At 37.2% G+C, this 21,939-nt stretch overlaps 1 protein-coding gene across 9 annotated transcripts in view; it reads left to right on the top strand.

Moving 5' to 3' along the window:
* The window catches only part of CLSTN2 (calsyntenin 2), a 342,914-nt gene extending 321,929 nt beyond the window's left edge, over positions 1-20,985 (top strand). For all 9 annotated transcript variants that reach the window (XM_083849241.1, XM_083849245.1, XM_083849246.1 and 6 more), the window contains 6 exons: positions 1,303-1,526; positions 4,224-4,394; positions 4,997-5,142; positions 6,647-6,770; positions 8,383-8,567; positions 9,202-20,985. In XM_083849241.1, coding sequence (XP_083705367.1) covers positions 1,303-1,526; positions 4,224-4,394; positions 4,997-5,142; positions 6,647-6,770; positions 8,383-8,567; positions 9,202-9,411 — 1,060 coding nt within the window. In that variant the 3' untranslated portion in view covers positions 9,412-20,985. The remainder of the gene's footprint in view (positions 1-1,302; positions 1,527-4,223; positions 4,395-4,996; positions 5,143-6,646; positions 6,771-8,382; positions 8,568-9,201) is intronic.
* The last annotated feature ends 954 nt before the right edge of the window (positions 20,986-21,939 follow it).

The raw sequence follows: 21,939 nt of genomic DNA, 5'->3' as shown, positions 1-21,939 counted from the left end.
TTATTGAGCAAAAAGTATGAATTTCATTATTTTTAGGCTTATTTATTTTGTAGTTTTCCATTGCTATTTTCCTTTTAAGAAACTTCTCTTGTGACTGCAGTTTACTTGCATTCTGTTTATAGTCTGGAGCACACAGTCTGAACTTGACTGAACAGCATATGCATTTATTGCATTCTTATTTTAATGTTCATTAAAAAAAGTTATAGTTTCTTCTGGTACACTTAGAGCCATGACTTTTTATATGAGGCCTATTACTTCTAACGGACTATATGGCTGCAAGAACAGTTACATTCTGAAGTATGCTTGAAATCGTCTTTGTTTATATTCTTATATGGCTGTCATCACCGAAGTACTGGCGTTAAACAGAAATCTGTGTCCTTCCATTGTCATGCAACAATACTGAAAGAATCTACACAATAATGTTTATAATTCTGTATAAAAAGAACCATCTGCCACTCCTGAGCATCCTAAGGGGTACCTCTCTGTTACAGCAAGTTGTGCAGAGCAGTGAGAATAGATTTTGAGAGTAAAACAGTGCTAGGATCCCTCATCCACCCTGTGTACAATTCTGTACTAGGTTTAGTTTAGTGCTGTGGGCTGACCACACTTGGAGAGCATCTTCCAATTTAGTTTCACTGGAAGGAGTTCAGTTTGCACACTCCAAGGCTGTTCCATGGTATGTGCCAAGATGCTTGCTGTAAGGTAGAGAGTGTCAGGAGATCGACTTCAAAAGCACAGCGCTGATTCAAACAGAAATGCTAATGTAGGCCCCGCTAAATGCTAGGGGATGCCAGAATGAATTCATGATGGGTCCGATTTAAATGGATAGTTAGGCCCTTTTACTCACTTGTGACAAGATAACCCCATTATGTTCATTAGATATGACTTTAAAAATTGAATATTAGGTTTACTACACTTAGTTGTCATCATCTAATTTATTTATTTTTATCCATGCACTACTTTGTAAAATGTCAGTTAAATATCAAAATACTATTCTCATAGTGACCTTACTAAAGATCAAGCTTGTCACGATGCTAACTGTTAAGCTAGCCCTATGTAACTTCAGTAGTTGTGAATGTGGAAAGGGATGAGAGGAATAGAGCTGTTACTGTCACTGCTAGCCTATGTGCATGGTCATACAGATGCATGTCCTTATGTGTGGCATTGTCAAAGTATGGAACAAACTGAAGTGAGAAAATAAAAAAGAATGAGATGCATCAAGTGGGTTTTGGACAGTGGAAGTGTCACACACCTTTGATATGTAATGTGTTACATGCAGTTAATGAATAATGTATTTTTCAGATGTTTTGGTGAAGATACCTGCATTAGTATCCCAGATATCGATGCGTATGTAATGGTGTTTCAGGCCAATGAGCCCAAGATTACAATAAGTGGGATGGACCACTTTGCTAGACCAGCTGCACAATTTGAAAGTGAAAGAGGTGTTATTCTGTTACCTGACATAAGGATTGTCAGCACAGTCACTAAAACGGAGCATCCAGTGGACTTTAAAGAAAATGGTGGAGGTTTGTGGATTTATTTTAAATATTATTACTTACTGTGTAACATTTTTTGAAAAAGTAGTGCAAAAAAGTACCACAAATTCACTTCAGACAAATCAAGTTATTCCATGTTAGGCAACATTAACGCTGTACTGAAGACATTCACTTAGATTTAAAAGTGAACAAATCCCTATTCTCTTGATAGATCAAGGTGTGCTTCAGAAAGGTCAGCTTTCCCATTTAGTATCATGTACTTTGGACTACTTTGTTACCACTCTTCTCTACATACTCTGCTTAATAATGTGTTTTTATTAGATTTTTGTAACAGAATTTTATTAATTGTACTAATACAGTGGAAAGCAGCAATTGACTATGGTTGTTGTTTTAGTCTGTTCTTACATTTCCAGCTCTGCTACTGACTTTTGGGTGATACTTAAATAATGTAGTCACCTTGTGCCTCAGTTTCTCACCTATATAATGGAAATATAATTACTTGCAAAGATGTTTTTCAGTGATGACAATTTATTCTAATGCTGAAGAATGTGTGTATAATTATTTGACACTAGGTGAATACTCAAATATATAAATAAATAAGGTTTAGCTGTCTAAAGGAATTGTTCTTTTGGATGTTTCCGTGCAAGGTAAATGAAAAGCTTAGTAATCTGAGGCATCATTCTAAACAATATTTCTTGGACTAGTATAAGGAGCTACTAGATGTACATCTCTTGAAAAGATAAAATCATTAATGATGTGCAAGTTGAAGGGGCATGGATTCCCTGAAGCTATTCTCTGTAATAACGCCACTTATCACTTGCCTTAAACTACATCTGTCCTCTGAAGGCTGGAAAGTGCATTATATCACAATATCAACTGCATACAATTAAGGTATGTAAAATTAGTTCTTTCGTAGAAAAGAGTGATCATTGTCCTTCACTTTAGAGGCACTGTCCTTAAATATTATGACAGCTCCAAAACTGCTCAGTGAATTAGGAGATACTGCCCTTCAGTTTAGTTTTTAAATTTTGTATATCTCAATTTTTCCTAATACAATTTTTGCCATAATTACTGTTGTAGCACCTTGCAATCTAAAAAGCCTGAGTCTCACCTTCAGATGGACCATAGCAGCATTTCTTAAACTACTGTTTAATTGCCTGGAAGTCGGGTACCTCCTAATGTGCCACCTCTTGTTTATATCCACTAAGAGCAGTTAAAATGGACAGATAATAATTGGTTGGGGGAATAATTGTGTTTTGCAAAAGATTATTGAATTCTGATTCTCCATTCCTGCATTCTACAGCTTGAAGTACTATTTTTCTCAGCCCAGATATTATCTGACAGACCAAAGTACAAAACAAAGACAGCCATAAATCTTCACCTGTATCTAGCTATGCCTATTTTTCCACTTACTGGGAAGTTACATAACTTGATCATTATAACTGTAGGAGAGATGCACATGACATGGCAAGGCTGAGGAGGCTGATTTAGTCACCATGTATTCCCCAGTCGCAGGACAGGTTAGGTCTGTTGCTCATCAAAAGCAGAGCAGGAAGTTGCCAAAGGCAGCAGCATGACTATGGCTCTGAGGCCTTCTTTACCTGTAGGGGACCCCTGGAATGCCAAAGTGTTGCTGCTTGTCCTGCCTCAGCAGAGAAATCAGTGTGACCCGCCAGTAGCCAGAAGTGCCATCCCTCCCTTTCCTGTTTGCCCCGTAGTAGCAGTCATAACTTCCCAAGAAATAGCCCAACTCATCAGGCTTAGCAATGTTCAGATTTGCCTATCCTGCAAATTTGAGATGGCTCTGCATTTCTGACATAAGTTAAAGCTGTTTCCAGCTGTACCTAGAGTTCAGATACCCAAATTCATTGTACCAGGAGTTGGGAATCCAGGGTATAAGGTTTCTCTGGCTATGCTTTGCTTCCCCATACACCCCCCAAAATGAAAGTCACAAAATGGGTGTTAAGTTCCAAGACTGCAGTCTCTGTGCCTATGGTATCCTCAAGGAGCTGGTTAAACAGTCTTGCCAGACCCTTTGGGCTATGTTTACCAGAGAATAAAAATAATAAATTGATATGGTCCATTTCTTCCGGGGCAGATTTTTTTTTTAAAGTCATACTTATTGAAGGATAGTCAGTTTAGAACTCAAGTTCGCCAAGTCACACCACACAGGCTCTTGAAATTTATGATAATACCATGTTCTAGGATCAATGGCATAGTGTTCTTTGTAGTGCAAATTCTTTATGGGTCATAGAATAACTGAGCAAGTCATCAAAACATTGATGTATTTGTTACATATTTTTCCAGTTCAAGTTTCCTTGCAAAAAAAAGAAGGAATGTGTGGTACCAATCTGGTATCAATACTGTACTGAAAAAGCAGAATTGTTAACATGAATTTATTTCCAGGATCAAATATCAGTTTTCTACTTCCAGTACTGTTCTTGAATGCCTTTTATTATAGAGCAATTTATCTTTTATCTCACTACGTATTTGTAGGCCTTCATCATGGCAGCATTTGAACAGTCACAATACTTCTCTCTTGATTTGCTTCAAGTACACTGTTTTTAATTCGAGTAAAGAAAATTCAGCCATCTTTGCAAAAATTGAACGCCCCAATGCAAAGCACATAAAATGAATCAGCTGTTCTAGGATTCTGTGAGCCTTTCTCTTAGTTTCTTAGTTTCTTTCTGTCTTTTTTTTTTTTTTGTATATGCCATGTGTTCACAGCCAATAAGCCAGTGGTATTAGAAGAAGTACTCCACAACTTGGATTTCTGTGATATTTTGGTCAGTGGTGCAGAACTAGATCCTGAACAAGAGTGTTTAGAACTAGATCATGTGGAGCTTCAAGGAAAACATCTAGATGCTACAAATTCCACAGCAGGATATTCAATCTATGGTATGTTCATGAACTTTGCCTTCCCTTATTTCTTCCCACCAACAGGTAAATCTTTGGAATGAAAGGACTAATCTGAAAGAAAGCTGAGATGTACTACCTTTAAAATATTCCAGGAAAGATTGTGTCTCAAAAAACGTAGTTACTTCTTGCTCTCTGGGTGTGCTGTGTTTATCCATTGTCCTCCATGAATACAGCACAGCTTTGTCTCATCTCTTCACTCCTCCTGCTACTCCCCTAAAAAAGAAAAATAGCAAAAAATAAAAAATAAAATAGTGTGGGGGTTCCACTGTACCATAACAGTGGAATGTGTGAATAAGGGAATTCCTTAGTGCTCCTGCACTCAGTGCTGGTAGCTCACTGGCCTTTTATTTATTTATTTCAAGTATTTAGTAATTTATTCTAATTCTTTATGGTTACATTTGTTCTTCTCCATTATGGACCTACATTCTTTTCCAAAAGCTGTTTCTCTGTTAGGGAATATTTGATCCACTGCCATTTTCAGACCATTTTGCATTTTCTGTGGCTGTTTGATTTCTCCTGCACTGCACAGAGCATTTGTTGCACAGCATTTTGTGATTATTGCTTCACTGCCACCATTTCAGGTGTGGACACCATGCACAACTATGAGCTGGTTCTTCGGCAGATTCGATATCGTAACTGGTACACTTCTGCCACCTTTGACAGAAAGTTCAGAGTCAAGTGCTCTGAGCTAAATGGGCGTTACACCAGCAATGAATTCAACTTGGAGGTAAGCACTAATTCAGTTAAGCCTTTCTTTTCTAGCACTGCAGCTGAGCAGTAGCCTCATCTTCAATGACACTGACTTTTCTTTAAAATCTGTAGAATGATTGACATGTTCTGTTATCAATAATCACACAGAGGAAACGTTTTAAGTTCTATACAAAGAGGATGTTGACATCTGTCAGCACTCCTCAGTGTGGGTTCGTCTAGTCAGCTGCATATATGAGGAGAACATGATGCTTCTCTTGAAATCCACTAAGAGAGACTTACTCTTTCTCAGTTGGAATGGAGGATAAGGTAATCATCATTGGTTTTCCATAACCTAACTGTCACATGAAATCTCCTACAGGTGTTTTTTGTTTTGTGTGGGGTGGGGTGGGGTGGGGGTGGTTTTCTTTGTGTTTTTTTTTTTTTTTATGTATACACTTGCTTAGAAGTAAATCATCACAGCCTCATCATTTTTCTTACATTAGTTATTTTTTAACTTAACCCATTACACTTCTCTTTCCTGAAGTGTCCACCCTTTTCATTTTTGCCAAGCAGTACCTCCTTATGATAAGTTTTATAATTTGTTCCTCATCAGATGGAGGTTATTCCTGGTAACTTACATGATTTCAGGTTTCTTTGAGAAGGAAAGTAAATATACAGCTAATGAATGCTTAGGATAGACTTCATCTTTTGTACTACCTAGACATGGTCAGTTGCCACAGGAAAATTTGGCTAGCACTTTTGAGCTTATTTTTGCTGATACTAAGTCCAGTGCATCACAGTGGCTCCAGGGACAGAGAGTTGCTGCTGATGCATCTTAGCAAGAATCATGTACCTAGCCTGAAGAAATATGTTACCTAGCCTGTAACCCAGGTACCAAGTAACTACAGGAGAAGGGCAAGATCTTACCAATACACTCAAAATTTAACAATTGGTTTTGAAGGTCTGTACATATTTAAGTCCTATTGAAATCTCTTCTCACTTTAGCATTCTGCAGCCCTGACGATGACTTCAGGGTTTGTGCTTATAATATAACTATGAGTAGGACAGAGGAGAATGGATGGTACCTTCAAAGAAAGTCACCCTGAAAGGAGGGATACAGGAATAGTTGAGACCTCTTTTCGTTCTCTCTTTGGTTTTAATCTCTATAGGTTTGATATATTGTCTGTTAGTATCCTGAGTGACAAATCTCTCACTAACTTTCAGGGAACATCTAAAAGCTGATCAACACAGACAAAAAAAGACACTACTTATCCATACAGGAAAATCAAAAAGAGATTCCTTTCCTGCGCCACTTCAAAGTCTCCAACTGAAGGACCGCTAATGCTAGAAATCAGAAATATGTTAACCTGCGTATTTTTCTCTGGCCTAAAAGAATGAATTTGACCTTTAAGGGATATATAATGATGTTCCTATCTGCTGATGAACCTCTTATTACAATATAATGTATTATGGAGCCAGCCATCTTGGAATACAGAGAACTTCCTTTTAGTATCTGATCACTTATTCTTCACTTGTCCCAGGTTAATATTCTACACAGTTCCAATGCCAACTTTATGGACCATGTAAACCATATGATAGTACAGCCGCAGTTTCTCCAGTCTGTCCATCATCCAGAGGGAAGAATAAGTACTGTTCACAACTCAGGTATGTGATGCCTTTTCAGAGACTGCTTGTAATCATGCTGGTAAGTCAGTATTTCCCTTGTGGTTCACACTAGTCAACAAATGAAGCTCTGAAGTACATAGTTAACACTTTGTGAAACCTCACCCCGATCATTGCATAGCTATGACAGATGGCAACATTGAATTCTCTCTTCCTGAGGTGGTGCTTTGGAATTAAAAACTGGTATCCTTTTTTAAGTCTACATTAAAGGTTATGTACTCTGACCCCAGCTAGTTAACAAAGTGTCTTATTCCTAGTATTGAATGGTATGACAGATAACAGTTATGCTTATATTGTCCTTATATGTCTGTATTTCTATGGCATATTAATTTTTGTCCATCTGTTCCTAGGCAAATAGAAATGATTTTATATATACATATATATATATATATTTATATAAAAACAATAATTGGTGCAGTGCTTCTGCTAGCTGCTGTCCAGGCCTTGGTCTGGAGCTCTCTGCAGAGAATTGCTCCTAGGCATGTACAGGGACCATTAGTACACATTAAATCCAGAATTTGAACTGAATGTTTGGGCTGTATAAGTTAAAATATATACCCTAATCAGAAACCTTTTCAGTGAAGTTAAACCCAGGCCAAAGCTATCTGTTTCAGTGCTGGATTCTGACATACTTTTAGCTTAATGATACATGTGTAAGGAAGTAAAGCTGATGTAAAACGCAGGTAATCATAAGTAGTTACAGACAGTTATGGTTAGAAAATTACTGAATTTTTCTGTAAACTTGTATGGATATTCTGCTATTGCAAAATGAATTTTGCAAACTAGTTCTTTTTTTACTTTAATGTTGTTTTGATTTCAGCATTCTGAAAGGCAAGGCACCAAAATGGGGTACACAATTACTGTAGCTCCTGCAACTTCAGTATCTAGGTAGCAAAGGTACATAAAAGTGGCAGCACTTCTCCACTAACACATACAGTTATGAAGCTGATAACATAAGAATAGTTCAGAGAAATGCCTTCCTGTGTCTAGCTGAAGACAGAGGCTTCTCAGAATGCAACAGAACAGTGAGGAAAAATATCTTGAATCCTCAGGAGTCTCCCAGTAAGGCTGTAATACATGGAAATAGAGTAGCAATGCTTTATTTTATTTTGGGAGGATTGAAGTGCCACTACAAATATTTGAAACCTTCTAAAATAAAATCTTGGAGATACACTTTTTCTCACAAGTGATGTTAATGCTTCAGTTAGCTATAATCAGAAGGAGACAACATGCAGTTAATTGACCCCAACTGCAAAAACACTTGTTCTGAAACTAACTGATTCTGAACTGTTTGACTGCTTGTCATCTGTAATGAAGTGGCTCGAAAAGCAAACATTCGGCACGATCACTTTTTACTAAAGGGTTGTAATAGTCATTAGTAGGAGTCTGCAAATGCCATTCATGTATGCTATGCCCTAGGAGGTGGGCACATGTCACTACTTTCTGTAGTCCTAAGCAGATGGCAGAAAGATGGCCAGTCTCACTCCGAAGGAACAGGTGCCAAGGAGGGAAAAAAATAGACAATGTGTTTAGTGTTTTGTAGGCAATTTGGTCCATAGATATAAGCCTATTGCTTTTTCACTTTTTGTTCCAGTTGTTCCAAGTGTGGCTACTATTGTTATTGTGATCTGTGTGAGCATACTCATTCTCATCATAGCCTTGGGGATCTATAGAATTCGGACAGCTCATCAGCACAGCTCTACAGACAATGATGGAAGTAAAGAAAATGAAATGGATTGGGATGATTCTGCTCTGACTATTACTGTCAACCCCATGGAGGTACATAACTGAAGCATATTATTATATTATGATAATACCAGGAGATAGTCTGGACAGGTAGCTTGCTTAGCAGTGAGTTTAAAGCTTCCTTCAGAGTACGTTTATTTAGGCTTGGCAGAATAGTTGTGTGTACATACAACTGTACTGAGGACCCCAGCTCAGTTTTGAACTCTGCACACCGTGATAATATTTGTTGTCATAAGTAATTGCTAAATAGGATCATGTAAAATTCCTGGGTACACCACCACTTCTCCATTCATCTTTGCACCCCAGGCACCCAAGATGATGTAGTTAAATTGTTTTTAACCTTTTTAATAGTAAACGCTAATACGCTTAAAGGAGGGGAAATCATCATCAAGTCAAAGAAACTGACACTGACAGGTTAAATTTTGGCAGCTTGACTAAGGTATCACTTATTAATATTCCATTCCTGTTATGGTAGGTTTTGAGTATTTGCTACTGAATGGTATTGCATTTGATGTCTAATAGCCACAAATGATGGAAAGCAGATTTTCCCAGCATGCAAACATTTCTAAATGATATGGAGTAAGGGTTTACATTCTCATAGCCACTGGCTAGCAAGAATGGAATTTTCTTCTACTGTCTCTCTCTCATTTCTTTGAACGTGTTGTAGAAATATGAAAAGCCTCACCAGGCAGAAGAGGAGAGTGCAGAGGAAGAAGACATAGAAGATGAAGAGGAAGACACGACCAGTGCTGAGTCAGATGAAAGTGAAGAGGAGGAGGAGGAGGAAGAGGAAGAAATGATTGCCCAAAAGGGAGACAAACAGAACTCCACCAGGCAAGAGCAGTTGGAGTGGGATGATTCAACACTCCCATACTAACATACATACTCTGGCCACGTTGCTCCTTTTGTATCACCAATACAATGTTTTTCAGAGTCTATGAATTTATTGACAGGGTTTGAACTTCTGCTTGCCTATAACTGTTTTGCCTAAAATGATCTTGTTGTAGTAATTGGTGATAGAACTGACCCTTTTCCTACAGAGCTTGGAGAACGCATGGTGCAAACATACTGGCATCACCAGTAATAGAGTAATCTAGAACTTGATCTGTTAGCAAGTGTAGGCCTCAATTTCTTGTTTCTGTACCATGGGCCTCTGACGAAAGTCCTGTCACTCAATCCATAGAGGTTTTTGCCTTTGCTATTTTTTTCATACAGGAGAGGTCTGAGCTTGTTATGAAGAATTATCTATATGGGTCCAAATAACACAGCAGCCATTTGGCTTCACACTTTTAAAGGTGTAAAAATATAATTCCATTTCAAATTAGGACAGTTTCAGTGCTACAGGTGACAGAGACTGTATTCCATTTGTCGTCTCTTCCTGCCTTCTTGTATATTAACTGTCTTCTACAAGGGAATATTTAGGACTTGACCTGGGATGCATGTGTGCCTATGTAAAACTGGACAGTGTATTTTTCAGCAATGCTGTCAGAAACCTGAAGACAGGGACTTTATCCAACTTGCCCATAGAGGCTTAAGAAAGTTTAAAAAAAAAAACAACAAACCAGCAACAAGGGGATGCTGAAGGCTACAAAAAATAAAATAAATTATTGTATATCCACAAATTACTATGATCTTACAGAAACTGTAAATTCTAATGGAATTGATATACTGAAAACCTGTAGAGTTGCTCATTAGTTATGGATTGAACAATTTGCAGCAAATCAATGCTTTAACTGTCTGTCTTGTAAAATCATTAGCTTGCTGCAGTATCTTACTGAAGGAGTGGAAAATAAGTGACCCCATTATTCCACAGGTATGTACGGTTGGGATTTAAACAATGATTTTTACATGAAGAAAAGGTTCCCTTTTGCTTTATTGAATGCCAGCTGGAATTCCTGTCTGGCTTCATTCTATAAAACATTATGCCCTGTTTCTTCTGTACACTTACCACCCATGAGTAGCACAAGAGAAACATATACATCTGTCAGCCCTCTTTTGTGCTCATAATTTGCCTGCATTTCTTCTTCCTGAAGCCATTTTTGTTGACAAAAGGTTTTATAGAGCAGAACAAGAACAAATAAAACCTACCTGGAACCAAAAGAAGAGAAGAGAAGAGAAAAAAAAAATCCTAAGAGGTTGAGAGAGTATTTTACTTTGTTATGGTAACACAGCATATTTTTCTTATACACTGTTTAAAGATATAAAAAAAAAAAAGGCTACGTAAAATGTGTTGGTAAGTCTGTGTGGTGTGTTTTCTGTCCCCTTTCCTTAATAATCTTTGTATCTTCAAATGCTCTGCATACCAAATGATGCAGCACTTGCTAGGATAACTGTTCTAATGCATATAAAAAAAAACAAATGGCATGGAAGTGACTGCTGCCTAGTGGCTTTTCTGCTCCTTTCCCAAGAAGTTCCTTTTCTTTATTACTTCATCACTGACTTTTGCGTTTGTAATTTGCTACTTCAAATGAGTTACTTACTCTTTTCTTCTCTCCCAAAGAGACAAGCAGTCAGTCTTGCCACAATAGGGTGTTCCTGAGCACTCATGAATGGTAGCTGATCCCACAAAGAATAATCTAAGAGATCTTGAGGGTATCCACCTCCCTCAATAGTCTCTGTTTATTAGAACCTGGTCTTAGAATATAGAGAATGTATTGTGCTTTTTTTTAAATTTATCATCAGTGTTTGTTTTTGTTTGTTTGTTTTGTTTTGTTTTAATTACAGTTTCTGCATCTGATAGCTGTAGGGAAAGATTGACCTCAACTGGTCATCGTAGTTTAATAACTGGAAAGTAAATGAAATGAACCCTAAATATATTTTAAAATTTGAGATCTTTATGCTCTTTTTGTTGTTGTTAAGACTGGAAATACAAAAGTTTTGTTATATGTGCAGTCCTGTTTGATTTTTGTACTGGTCTCTTACATGAATTAAAAGAATATTTACAGAATTGAGCCCAGATACATAAAATTTATCTGCAGGAATAAAGATCATATAAAATGAGCTAAAATTTCAGTTTATGTACCATCTAACCAGAACAGAAAGATTTATGTTAGATCATTTCCTAGCATCCTAGTACCTTACATCATTTCCTAGTGTTAATTTTTTTGTTAGTGACATGAAGCAGGCCGTTCACGATGCTTGCTATCAGCACATTTGTTAGCAAATCTTTCTGTTCAGAAAAAAACCAGGAGATCTAAAATTAAAAGTAGATAATTAAATGTCAATTTCAGTTTTAAAACTGGACTTAAATTATTTTTAAAGTCTCTGTTGTTCCTAGTTATTATTATTGTTGTTATCACAGCAAACATTAGGGCAACTTGAAAACAGCAATTTAGAATCTGACTGACAGCCTTTAATTCTTTTATACGTTTGTGTCTATATAGGTGTGTTTGTCTATCTAGTGGTTTTTTTTATCTTTTTGTTACTGGAAGCAAATCTTTTCAGGTCATGCTAGTACATCACAAAAGAAGCAAACATGAAGTATTTTCTCTACTGTAGACAAACCTACCTTTTCAGACCTAGGCATAGTAATAAAAGAATGTGTGTTATCACTAGAATTTGGTTTGCAACAAAATATTCAGAAAACTAAAATGTATCACTGTACATACCTTAGATTGCTCGGTGGGGTGGGTTGTGCAGCATTTTTCATTCAGATTAACAGAAAAATCCTTGTCCCAAAATGTTAGGAAGAATAAGCTATTTCTTCATGAAATGGACCTTAGAATATATGCGTAGAATTTAGAATTTGACAACAATGGCTTTATTAGCAAAAGCTTACTAATAGAATAACATATAAATATGAAACTTTTGGAACTAATTTTAACAATAGTGCCTCCTCTCCATGAATTTTTTTGGACGTAATCTAGTTGCTTAAAAACCAAGCCAAAACACATGCATCTATATAGGCATGCATACACATACACAGAGCTCCCTTAAAAGCAAAAAATACTCTACTTTCATTAAAAAAAAAAAAAAAAACATTTATGCTGAAAACTCTGAAAGGGCAACTGCAGTGTCTGACTCGTCAAGTTGTAATGTTTATCCTTACCCCAGCTGCAAGGTTGTGCTATCAAGACACGCACACAAAAAGGTGGCTCTTTTTTTACAGTAGCAATAAACAAGTGCATCCAAAAAACATCCCTGAAATGGTACCTGTAATAAATGACATTGAGAATCTGTGACTCCAGAGATTTAAAATGACATCAGACCAATTACAGGAATTTTAAATTACAGGAATTCTAATTCAAGGCTGGGAGAAAAAAAAGGAAAAAAAAAAAAACACAAACCTACAAATGCAAATTTAAGCTGGTGATACACTGTGTTGTCTGCATTAATGTAACAGTCTAAGTTGCTTTTTTTTTTGTGATGACTATCTCACATTTCTTTTTCACTTCCTTCCCCTCCATGGGTATTTTATCTCTGTAAACAGAAACAGACCTAAAGATGCACAGTTGTTGAGATCAATCTCAGTCTGTACTGCATTGGCTGACACCAGTTCAAATTAGAAATAGACATGTAGGGTTTGTGACATCTTTAATGCTAATTAAATAAAACATTTGTGTTGGAATACTTGTTCATTCAAAAAAGCAGTAGCATCCTGCTCAGCTGCGTTTAAACTGATGAGAACCTCCCCTTCCAAGGGCTACTGTACAGGTGCAATCTATTTCCCTTTCTGGTGTGTTGTGCTTGGCTTGCTCTGAACGTGCACCATCTGTGCTTCATTCAGGAGGAAAATAAGACTCAGAAAGGGTCAGAGGGTTATAAAGGTTATCTAGTGGGAATGGAATCCACTGTTCCCATCACAGAAGCTGCCCCTTCTACAAAAGTGAACGTGATGCCATAGGACATTAGCAGCCCCAGGATAAGGACTGGCCAGAAGTTAATTCATGTAGCAGCCCTAACTTTACTTTGGCAAACCTTCTGAATCCTGTGGGTACTAATTGTCTCTTTCCCTAACCCACGAGGCAGCTCTAATGCTTTTACCTAGTGGGGATCCCAGCAGGCTGTGCGATAATGCTGCCTCTAATGGAAGTTTTGGTGCCAGCATGTGCACCACCCCCACCATCTCCACTGCCATCCACGCTTAGCAGATGAGGAAAATGTCAGGCTTTACAGAGGTGACAGCAGGTAACAGTCTAATGGGGTGGCCCCCAACAAGCTGCTGCTGGTGTTCTGGAATATACACTATACCAAAATTAAGGAGGTTTGGAAGAGCATGTGGATACTTATTTAGTATTTACTTATTTAGGGAGAAAAAATTAAACTGTGAGGACATCTCCAGGGCTTGTAAACGTCTCTTCTTTCCTTAATTCCCAATGCTAACCAGATTAAGTATATCCAGACCAGTATAGCACTACCAGGTTTTGTATGCCTAGTGAAAATGACACTAAACACCTCTTAGCATAATACAACTTCCCTATAAGCTATTTCCAGGAATACAGCTGGTGGCAAAGGAGCCAAATACGCTCATGATTAACACCCTAATTGTGATTAACACCTTAATTTTATTTATTTATTAGCAAATTTGTTTCACCTTTGTAGTTGTTTGCTGGATGTATACTATTTCTACACTACTCCTAAAAAGATCCCAACAGCTTTACAGCAACAGTAAGAGAACACCTCATTTGGCAAAAAATGAAGGTATCATAGTTTATACAAAGGTATTTTATAGTTAGGTATTTGTCTTTTGTTTCTTGATGAAATCCCATTGTTGAAAACAAAATTTCATGAAGTAAAATTTTTGACAAATACTGACAGTTATCAGAGTGAGAAACCACAGTGATACAAGTAGAATTTTGAAAAAACATACACAAACTGATACTATATTGCATGCATATATATGTGTGTGATTTAAAATATTTAACATATTTATATAGAAAATATACCTACCTAGATTGGAAATACACATCTTGTTTTCTCCAGGGTTTTCTATGAAGCTGTATGGATTCAAGCAGCACATCTAGAGATGGAGAATAGCTGAAAATGCTGGAATCAAAGTATATAGAGTGCCATATAATATGCCAGTTTGGTGGTTTTTTTTTTTTAGGATCCCAGTCTCATACTAGTCAACTTCTGGAAAGTTGAAAATCGGAGACAAACAACCAATGAGCTCTGTTTCTGCCCTGATAAAATTACTAACAAAAAAGTGGAAATACTGGCTACAGGGGTGGGGGGGGGGGGGGGGGAGGCGTGGAGCTGAATGTGTAGTAGAGTAGCCTCAGCTTGATGTGTCACTCACTTTTGATGGTAAGCCTTGGGATTGTGCACCCCCGCATGATCTCTGTCACTGCTGACCTTTCCTTAATATCTGGTTCAGAAGGTTTCAAGACACCAGTCACAAAAACCTAAGGCAGAGAGAGAAATAATAACAATTTAAAAAAAAAAAAAAGTCAAATAGATCAAAAGTAAAAGCGCCTCTGAAAATGCTAACTGTATGTAATATGCTTGCTATATAAATATGATCTTCCTCATGTTTCAGCCAGTATCAAAAACCATATAATAATACTGGGTTTCTGCCTCCTTATGCTAACCTAAGAAAGATGACAGGCTTTGTTCAGGACACATCATCAAAGCCCACAGATTCTTTAGACCTCATAGAGTAAAAAGTGATGCAGATGTTGCGAACAAAACACCCCACTGCTTTTGGCTAAGCCATACTTCATAAGATATTATACTTTCTACAGTACCCAAAAGCAAACAGCGATCCTGCACAATCTTTGAGAATTAGAAAATATAAGAAAATAGAAGAAATGAGAAGAAAAGGGAGAGGAGAGGAAAGGAGAGCATAACAACCAGTGTTGGGAGTGTTTTAAGCTGAAAAGCATCAGGTCACTGAATGTGTTCAGCTTTCCAGTAAATAAGAGGATGAGAGTCTCAGATGAACCAACAGATGAATTCAAGTGTATCCTGTGATCAGAGCAGACGGTTTGCTTTAGCACTGGGGTCTTTTTCTGTTGCTGTTTGGCGCATTTTTTAGATTAGTTTTTCCTGGGAGCCAGATTCTTTTGTGTTAGAGAATAAAGACACATTTGAAGGATGAGCACTAATGCTACAGCAGGGTAAAACAAGTAGACTGTTAATGCACCCAAAACCAAAAAATATTTCTGCAAAATCTATCAGGAAGATTGCTCCACAGATACCTCAGCAGGTAACTAAGCTTCGTTGCCTTTTATATGTAACAGGGTACAAACCTGGTATGTTTTAGGGATTTTTTTTTTAAATGTATTTTTTTTCCCCTAAAGAAGACATTCATAAAACAGAAATTTGGAATGCTCAAACTAAGCAAAAGGGAAAGGAGTGCATGGACTTTTTCTTCATAAACTTATGTCTAATATAGGATTAAAATATATATATATTCTAACACCCACAGGATTGAAGGTTAACACAGGAAAATGAAGCCAGGAGGTGATATATGTTCATATCTTCATTCCTGATGATGGATGTCTCTAGATCAGCTCTCTTGTTTCCCAAGGGGAATTTTGCTGCCTTCTGAGTAGTTATTGACAGTGGGTCTATAGTTAGTTACAGTTACAGTTTCCATTCTCTCCTTGTAAATAGGAATAATGATACCAAAATCCTTTGCAAAGCGCTATGAGCCCCATAGTTGAAAAGCACTGCCAAAGAGCTTGCTGGCGTTACAATCCAATAATTGTGTTGCAGCACTACTTACAGCCCTCCATTGCAGAGCACCCTAGACACACAAAATGAATGGGAATGGTTACAGTCAAGAAACTGAGACTCCTGTTTCCGTAGTTATCGCTTAGGAGGAAACAGCCACAATAGTTTGAAACATTACTGACATTTAAAAGAGCATTCAGAAAAAGCCCTCATTCCTATTTTCAGTTCTGTAACTCGTGGAAATTCTGTATTCATCAGCTGTAGAAGCTACAGGGCCATGTATTGTCAGTATTTATGCCTCTGCTGAGAGCAAAGAAGCAAAAGAAATTTTTTCAAAGCTAAGTACATTGTTTGATAAAAGAGAGCAGCTTTTACTAGGCCAGGTGCATAAAGCCTGCCAAAGGCAAAGAAAAATTGTTTCCAAATGTGGGACAAAAGTTTTACAATAGTACTATATCACTACATCCTTATACTACCAAAACCAGAAATTTTGTGGGAGTAAAGGCTTGCTGCTGCCCTACCAATTCCTTTTCTATAACTCTGGATACAGTTTTGCATTTTCAGAGTTTAACTTCTTTGCTAGACATAAAGTTCTTTCAGATTCCTTTAGGTTTGTTAACAAATGAAATATTTTCTAGCTTAATTTTTCAGGATATATGAAGAAAAAAGAAAACACTATACAAATCGTTAAAATTACATCTTCTTTTCTATTTCTTCCTCCCTTAAACGTATAAATGAATGTGAAAGATTAGACCAGATAACTCTGACCAAGCCTGTTACTACTATGCTATTTCAAATCAGTATTGACATTGGCAGCAAATTTTTGCCTACAGTTTGCTAATGTGCACATACCGACATGAGAAGGAGGATGGTTGTTTTAACTGGGCATGTTCTTTGGAATGTGGATTGGATTAATTGCAGTCAGTTCCTTTTAAAAACTGAATTACGTTTGGGCAAGAGTGAACAAAAGAGGAAAGAAAGAATAATCCATGAATAATGGACAGAAAGAGTTAAGGTTTGCAGTTGATGTAAAAAACAAACAAACAAACCCTGGAATTTACTAGAGAGGGACTAAAAGCTTGAGTGTCAAACAGTAATAAAATGGAAACATGCCATCTTCATGTCCAGAACTGACAGTTATCAGCAGTCAACAAGAAGAACCAAATATAGGATGTTGACAGGTTCCTGAGGTGATGAGGTATGTATGTGTACATATATATATATATATAAAAAATGCGTAATACCACTTCATCATTCCCAGCATGGGGGCGGTTGTTGCGGTAATGAACTAGAACCTTAAGTTATTTGAAATGGTTGTTGCTGCCCGTAGCTGGTTCATTAGTTACAGCACCTCCAGCAGAGCTGGGAAGGGAGCAAGACCATGACAAATATTACTGCACCATGCCTGCATTAAGTAGGAAATGCTCTATGGCTAAGGCTGGCCAATGGTGATTTGGGCCAAAGCATTTGGTCTGCAGTGACTCAAATATAATGGTACGGTTATCACACATTTTAATTTGAAGTGTGCAACAGAACTTTGGCACAATGACTGTCCTGATAAGCTTTAGAGAGTTTCTGCAACCAACATACTCCATAGATTGGAGGAGGAACTGGGAACACCCAACAAAGACTGTACTCCACATTGTAAAGGTCCTTAGGTAAATTTATTGTCACAATCCAATTTCTTAACTGTCCATATAGTTAGGAACCTTGATTTTGAAAAGACACAAAATGCAAAAAAAATAAAAAAAAATCAAGGATAACAGTAATCCCTGTCCAATTCTGAGAGCTGAAGCTGTTATCTCCATTCTCAGAATAAAACACTGGCATGTTTATTGTTAGATTCTCCACAAAGTAATCCAAAACATGAGGGGCATATCTCAAAATATTTTTTTTATATCATTGTAAATACTGCACCAGTAGAATCTCAAATAAATGCTTGATTATGGTCAACGTAACAGTCGAACAGTCCTCACAGCAGGGATAAATGTACCAGACTGGATTATTGCTTGCAGGTTAATAGACACTGGGGTTCACGTTCCCACTGATAATTGTTTCATTTAAATTTCAGTGTGTGGAATTTGCTGCTAGACTCATTAAATCTTAGAAATAAAGATTAGATGCAAAGAAAAAGTAGTACAGGTAGCATATTGGGCTAAGAGTGCAGAATTGTTCCCTAGAATATATTTTCTAGTGTTAGGGATGGGGAGGGGGGTGTTTCAGCTACTTATATGTTTCTAAGCCTGGGGCTTCTACTGCTTCCCATGGGAGACTATTCTAGAGTCTATTAAAAATCAGCATAGAAAGCTTTTCTTGATAATTAATTTAAATAACCGTATTTCTAATTTTTATTTCATTAGTCCCAGTTACACCCTTTTGCACCACCCAAAATAATTCTTCTAGGTATGATGTATATCCTTTGAATATTTTTAAATAGTGATCAAGTTCATTGCCTTTGGTCATTTGTTACAGAGGCTATGAATCACCCCACCAACACCCCCAGTTCATTCCTTGAGTCTCAGCTTTTGTTAACTTTTCATGGAATTCCATCTACTACAAAATAGATAAATAAATAAATAAATATCCTATTTCCTTAAATTTATGTTGAGGCCTGATTTTAAACACATTTTGCAGTAATGTGTGGAAGAGTTCAGACGCAGCATGAATGTGGCAGTGTCTTTTATGTCAGTAGGATTTAACAAAGCCAACCAATAAGCACTGGAGCCAAACAAACAATACCTACTTAACAAAGCAGCAATTTGTTAAAATTTATATAGTTGTCACTAGTGTGAAAACAGAAATTTTTATGTGCCCATGCTTTTCAGTGCATTAAACTGTAATCACTACCAATACGTTTCTTTAAGACAGACTAGTGTATGTTGTTTCTCCTCAGATCTGACTGGTAGAATGCTCCTACTTTCTAAAACGATTTCTAGCTTCACGTTAACTGCTGCAGTGAAACAGAGTCGTGCCAAACGTTCTCAGCACTGCTGTGCCTAACATTATGTTTCAGATTTGCAATGCACATATGGTCTCTGACTGTCACGATGACTATATGGTTAGTTTTCAAGCATGCCCCAAGCAAATCTCTGTTTTCTGGCTTAGAAGCCTGATTACCCAGGCAGCCAATTAGGATGTACATAGTCAGCTTGGCTCTTTTACTTGATATTTTTCCTTCTCCTACTCCACCCGGCTGTACCTGAAAGCCAAAACAACTGAGGTCCTTGTGCTCAAAGGCTGTGGAGATTCTTGCATCACCATCTCACTATGAGCTGAGTGAAGTAAAACCGTCTCCCTCATTTGCTCTGTTTAAAAGAAGTAGCGCAAACAGGGGAGCAGGCACACCTAGCCTTCCAGGATTGACTTCCCTCGGCACATCTCTGTGCCTAATAAAAGCATCATCTAGCACTGTACAGATGATATTATATGGAATGTTAATTGCCATCACATAATCAAACAAATGACTTCCTCGGAGTTGGCTAATACAACGCATGAGAAAAGTTAGCAGAAATATCTTTCCACTCTCTAAAAATCTTGTGTCACTATAGATGCCCATCACTCCTCAGACCACCTTTCCAAAAATGAGCCATGGCATGAATAATTTAATAAATTATTAAGTCTAATAGATTAGGTGGGGAGACAATTAAGTCTTGCAGGTTGAGGTTGCAACAACACAGAGGGAGACAAAAGACTTCCTGAGCAAGAAACTATGAAATGTGGCTTATCATGTGATGAGCAGCAGAGCAGGAATCAGAATTTCACCCCAAATGTTGTTGGAGCTTGGTAAAAGGGATTGTTTCTGGTTAGAACTGGCCAGATAGCTATGAAATAGCTTACATGTAATTCAAGCTGCAGAATTTGAAGAGCTGAAAAATAATCTCATACTGAGTGTAACAGCTCTAGGCTCTAATTGGCTGGGACAATTCAATCTCTCATTTCATTGTAACTTGACAGTAAAAGCGATACTTCATCTAATTGCAAAAATGTAGAACTTTTCACATGTAGTTCATCATTTCCCAGATTTGCTTCCATATTGGTGCATTAGTTCTTGTTGAGAAGCAGTAACTGCAGTTGGTAGTGTCTCTTTTGTAACTTGGGATTGTTTCCTAGCAGACAGCCTGATCTCTGTGTAATTGTGGCCACGTCTATTGACAATAAAAAAATATGCCAGGTAGGATTCAAATGAACACATACTCTATGTTTATGACTGTAGAGGACCAGCTCTATGGTTGTGACTGTGTCTCAAACCAACAATCTCTTCAGTCCAGGAGAGATACTCATTATATAAAATACCTTAATGTGTATGTGAAACAATCATAAAACACATCTTGAAATGTCTTGTTGCAGATGCTAAATACATTTATGAAAGTGTGAATATATACAATTTATGCAGGATGATGAGTTAAATGACTATATGCAATGAAAAAATATGAATATGAACTTAAAATGATTTTTGAACACAGAAAAAAATCTGCTTTTTTAAAAAGAAATTTTTTCTTTTTGAAAATGTACAGTAAATGTTGACACGTAGTAAAGTACATTAAAGTTAACTTTACATATAGTGGGAATAAGTTGTGCGCAACCCTCCTCCCGTCCTTCCTCCCATGGCATAGTGGTGTATTTCATTAAAAAACATGTCACTTTGCACCTTTTTATGCATTTGAGATTGTTAATATCCTGATGTTTTCCACATAATTTACAAAATGCATAATGGAAATAGATCTGTTATTTTAAAAGTTGGCCTGTACATCTGTACATGTATAAAACCAGATTCATTTTTGTGGTCACTATGGCACTTTCTGTGAATTGGCCAATAAATATAATTTTAGAATTTCACATAAAAGATAATGTTCTGTAATCTTTATTTCACCAACTACTGAGATTTTCGCATTTCCTGAACTAGATCCCTTAAACGCTAACAGCTCTGGTGGCAGAGGTTAAATATCTGGTCTATATCTGTCAGCACTTTTTCTGATTCCTGGGAGTAACAAGTCATATGCCAAAAGATTCAATGCAGTTTTAAAACATTTAAATAACTTTTCATCCTTCTTCTGAGAATATGGGAAGGGAACCTTTTGAAAATTTGTTAGTATTTACATTTAAAGTCATCTATTTTCATACTGCATTTCAGTCTGACAAAATATGATAAAATATTAAAGAAAAACCTGGTTATACAATATTTTACACACTTAATATGTCAAATAGTAAAATGTGAAAAATATAACTTGGAGTAACCTGAGTAAAAATTACACTCGCACAGTTGATACGTGTGTGCTGATCAGGAGGGCAGGAATATGCCTGACTCCTTTTTGCCTTGTGCTCTGTCTGGAGCTTCCCTCACCACTGGCTCCTCAGACCGAATCTCATTCTTTAATGAGATGACACACTAATTACGTAAGGTATGATATCCATCACAATACAATAGAAACTCAAATTTTTTTTTTATTATTTAATTAGCAGCTCTCAGTTAAGTACCCAACATCTGAAAACTAAGACACAATTCAGCTCTGTTGAATTTTCAAAAGAGTCTAAGTCCCACCTCTGAAGTCTCAGTGAAGGTAAAAGCCTAACCTGGACCAGTGATCACTGTCCCCAGTCTTAGCTGGGTCATTCTGGGCACTAGAAGTCATCATCATAAAATCACAGAATGGCTTGGGTTGGAAGGGATCTTAAAGATCATCCAATTCCAACCCCCCTGCCATGGGCAGGGATGCCACCCACAAATCAGGTTGGCCAAAGCCCTGTCCAGCCTGGCCTTGAACACTTCCAGGGATGGGGCATCCCCAAC

The sequence above is a fragment of the Anser anser genome, assembly GCF_964211835.1.
Source record: "Anser anser genome assembly, chromosome: 9".
In the NCBI taxonomy this organism is placed as follows: domain Eukaryota; kingdom Metazoa; phylum Chordata; class Aves; order Anseriformes; family Anatidae; genus Anser; species Anser anser.
Note: the sequence above shows the minus strand (reverse complement) of the source record. Positions and strands in the feature narration are given on the sequence as shown.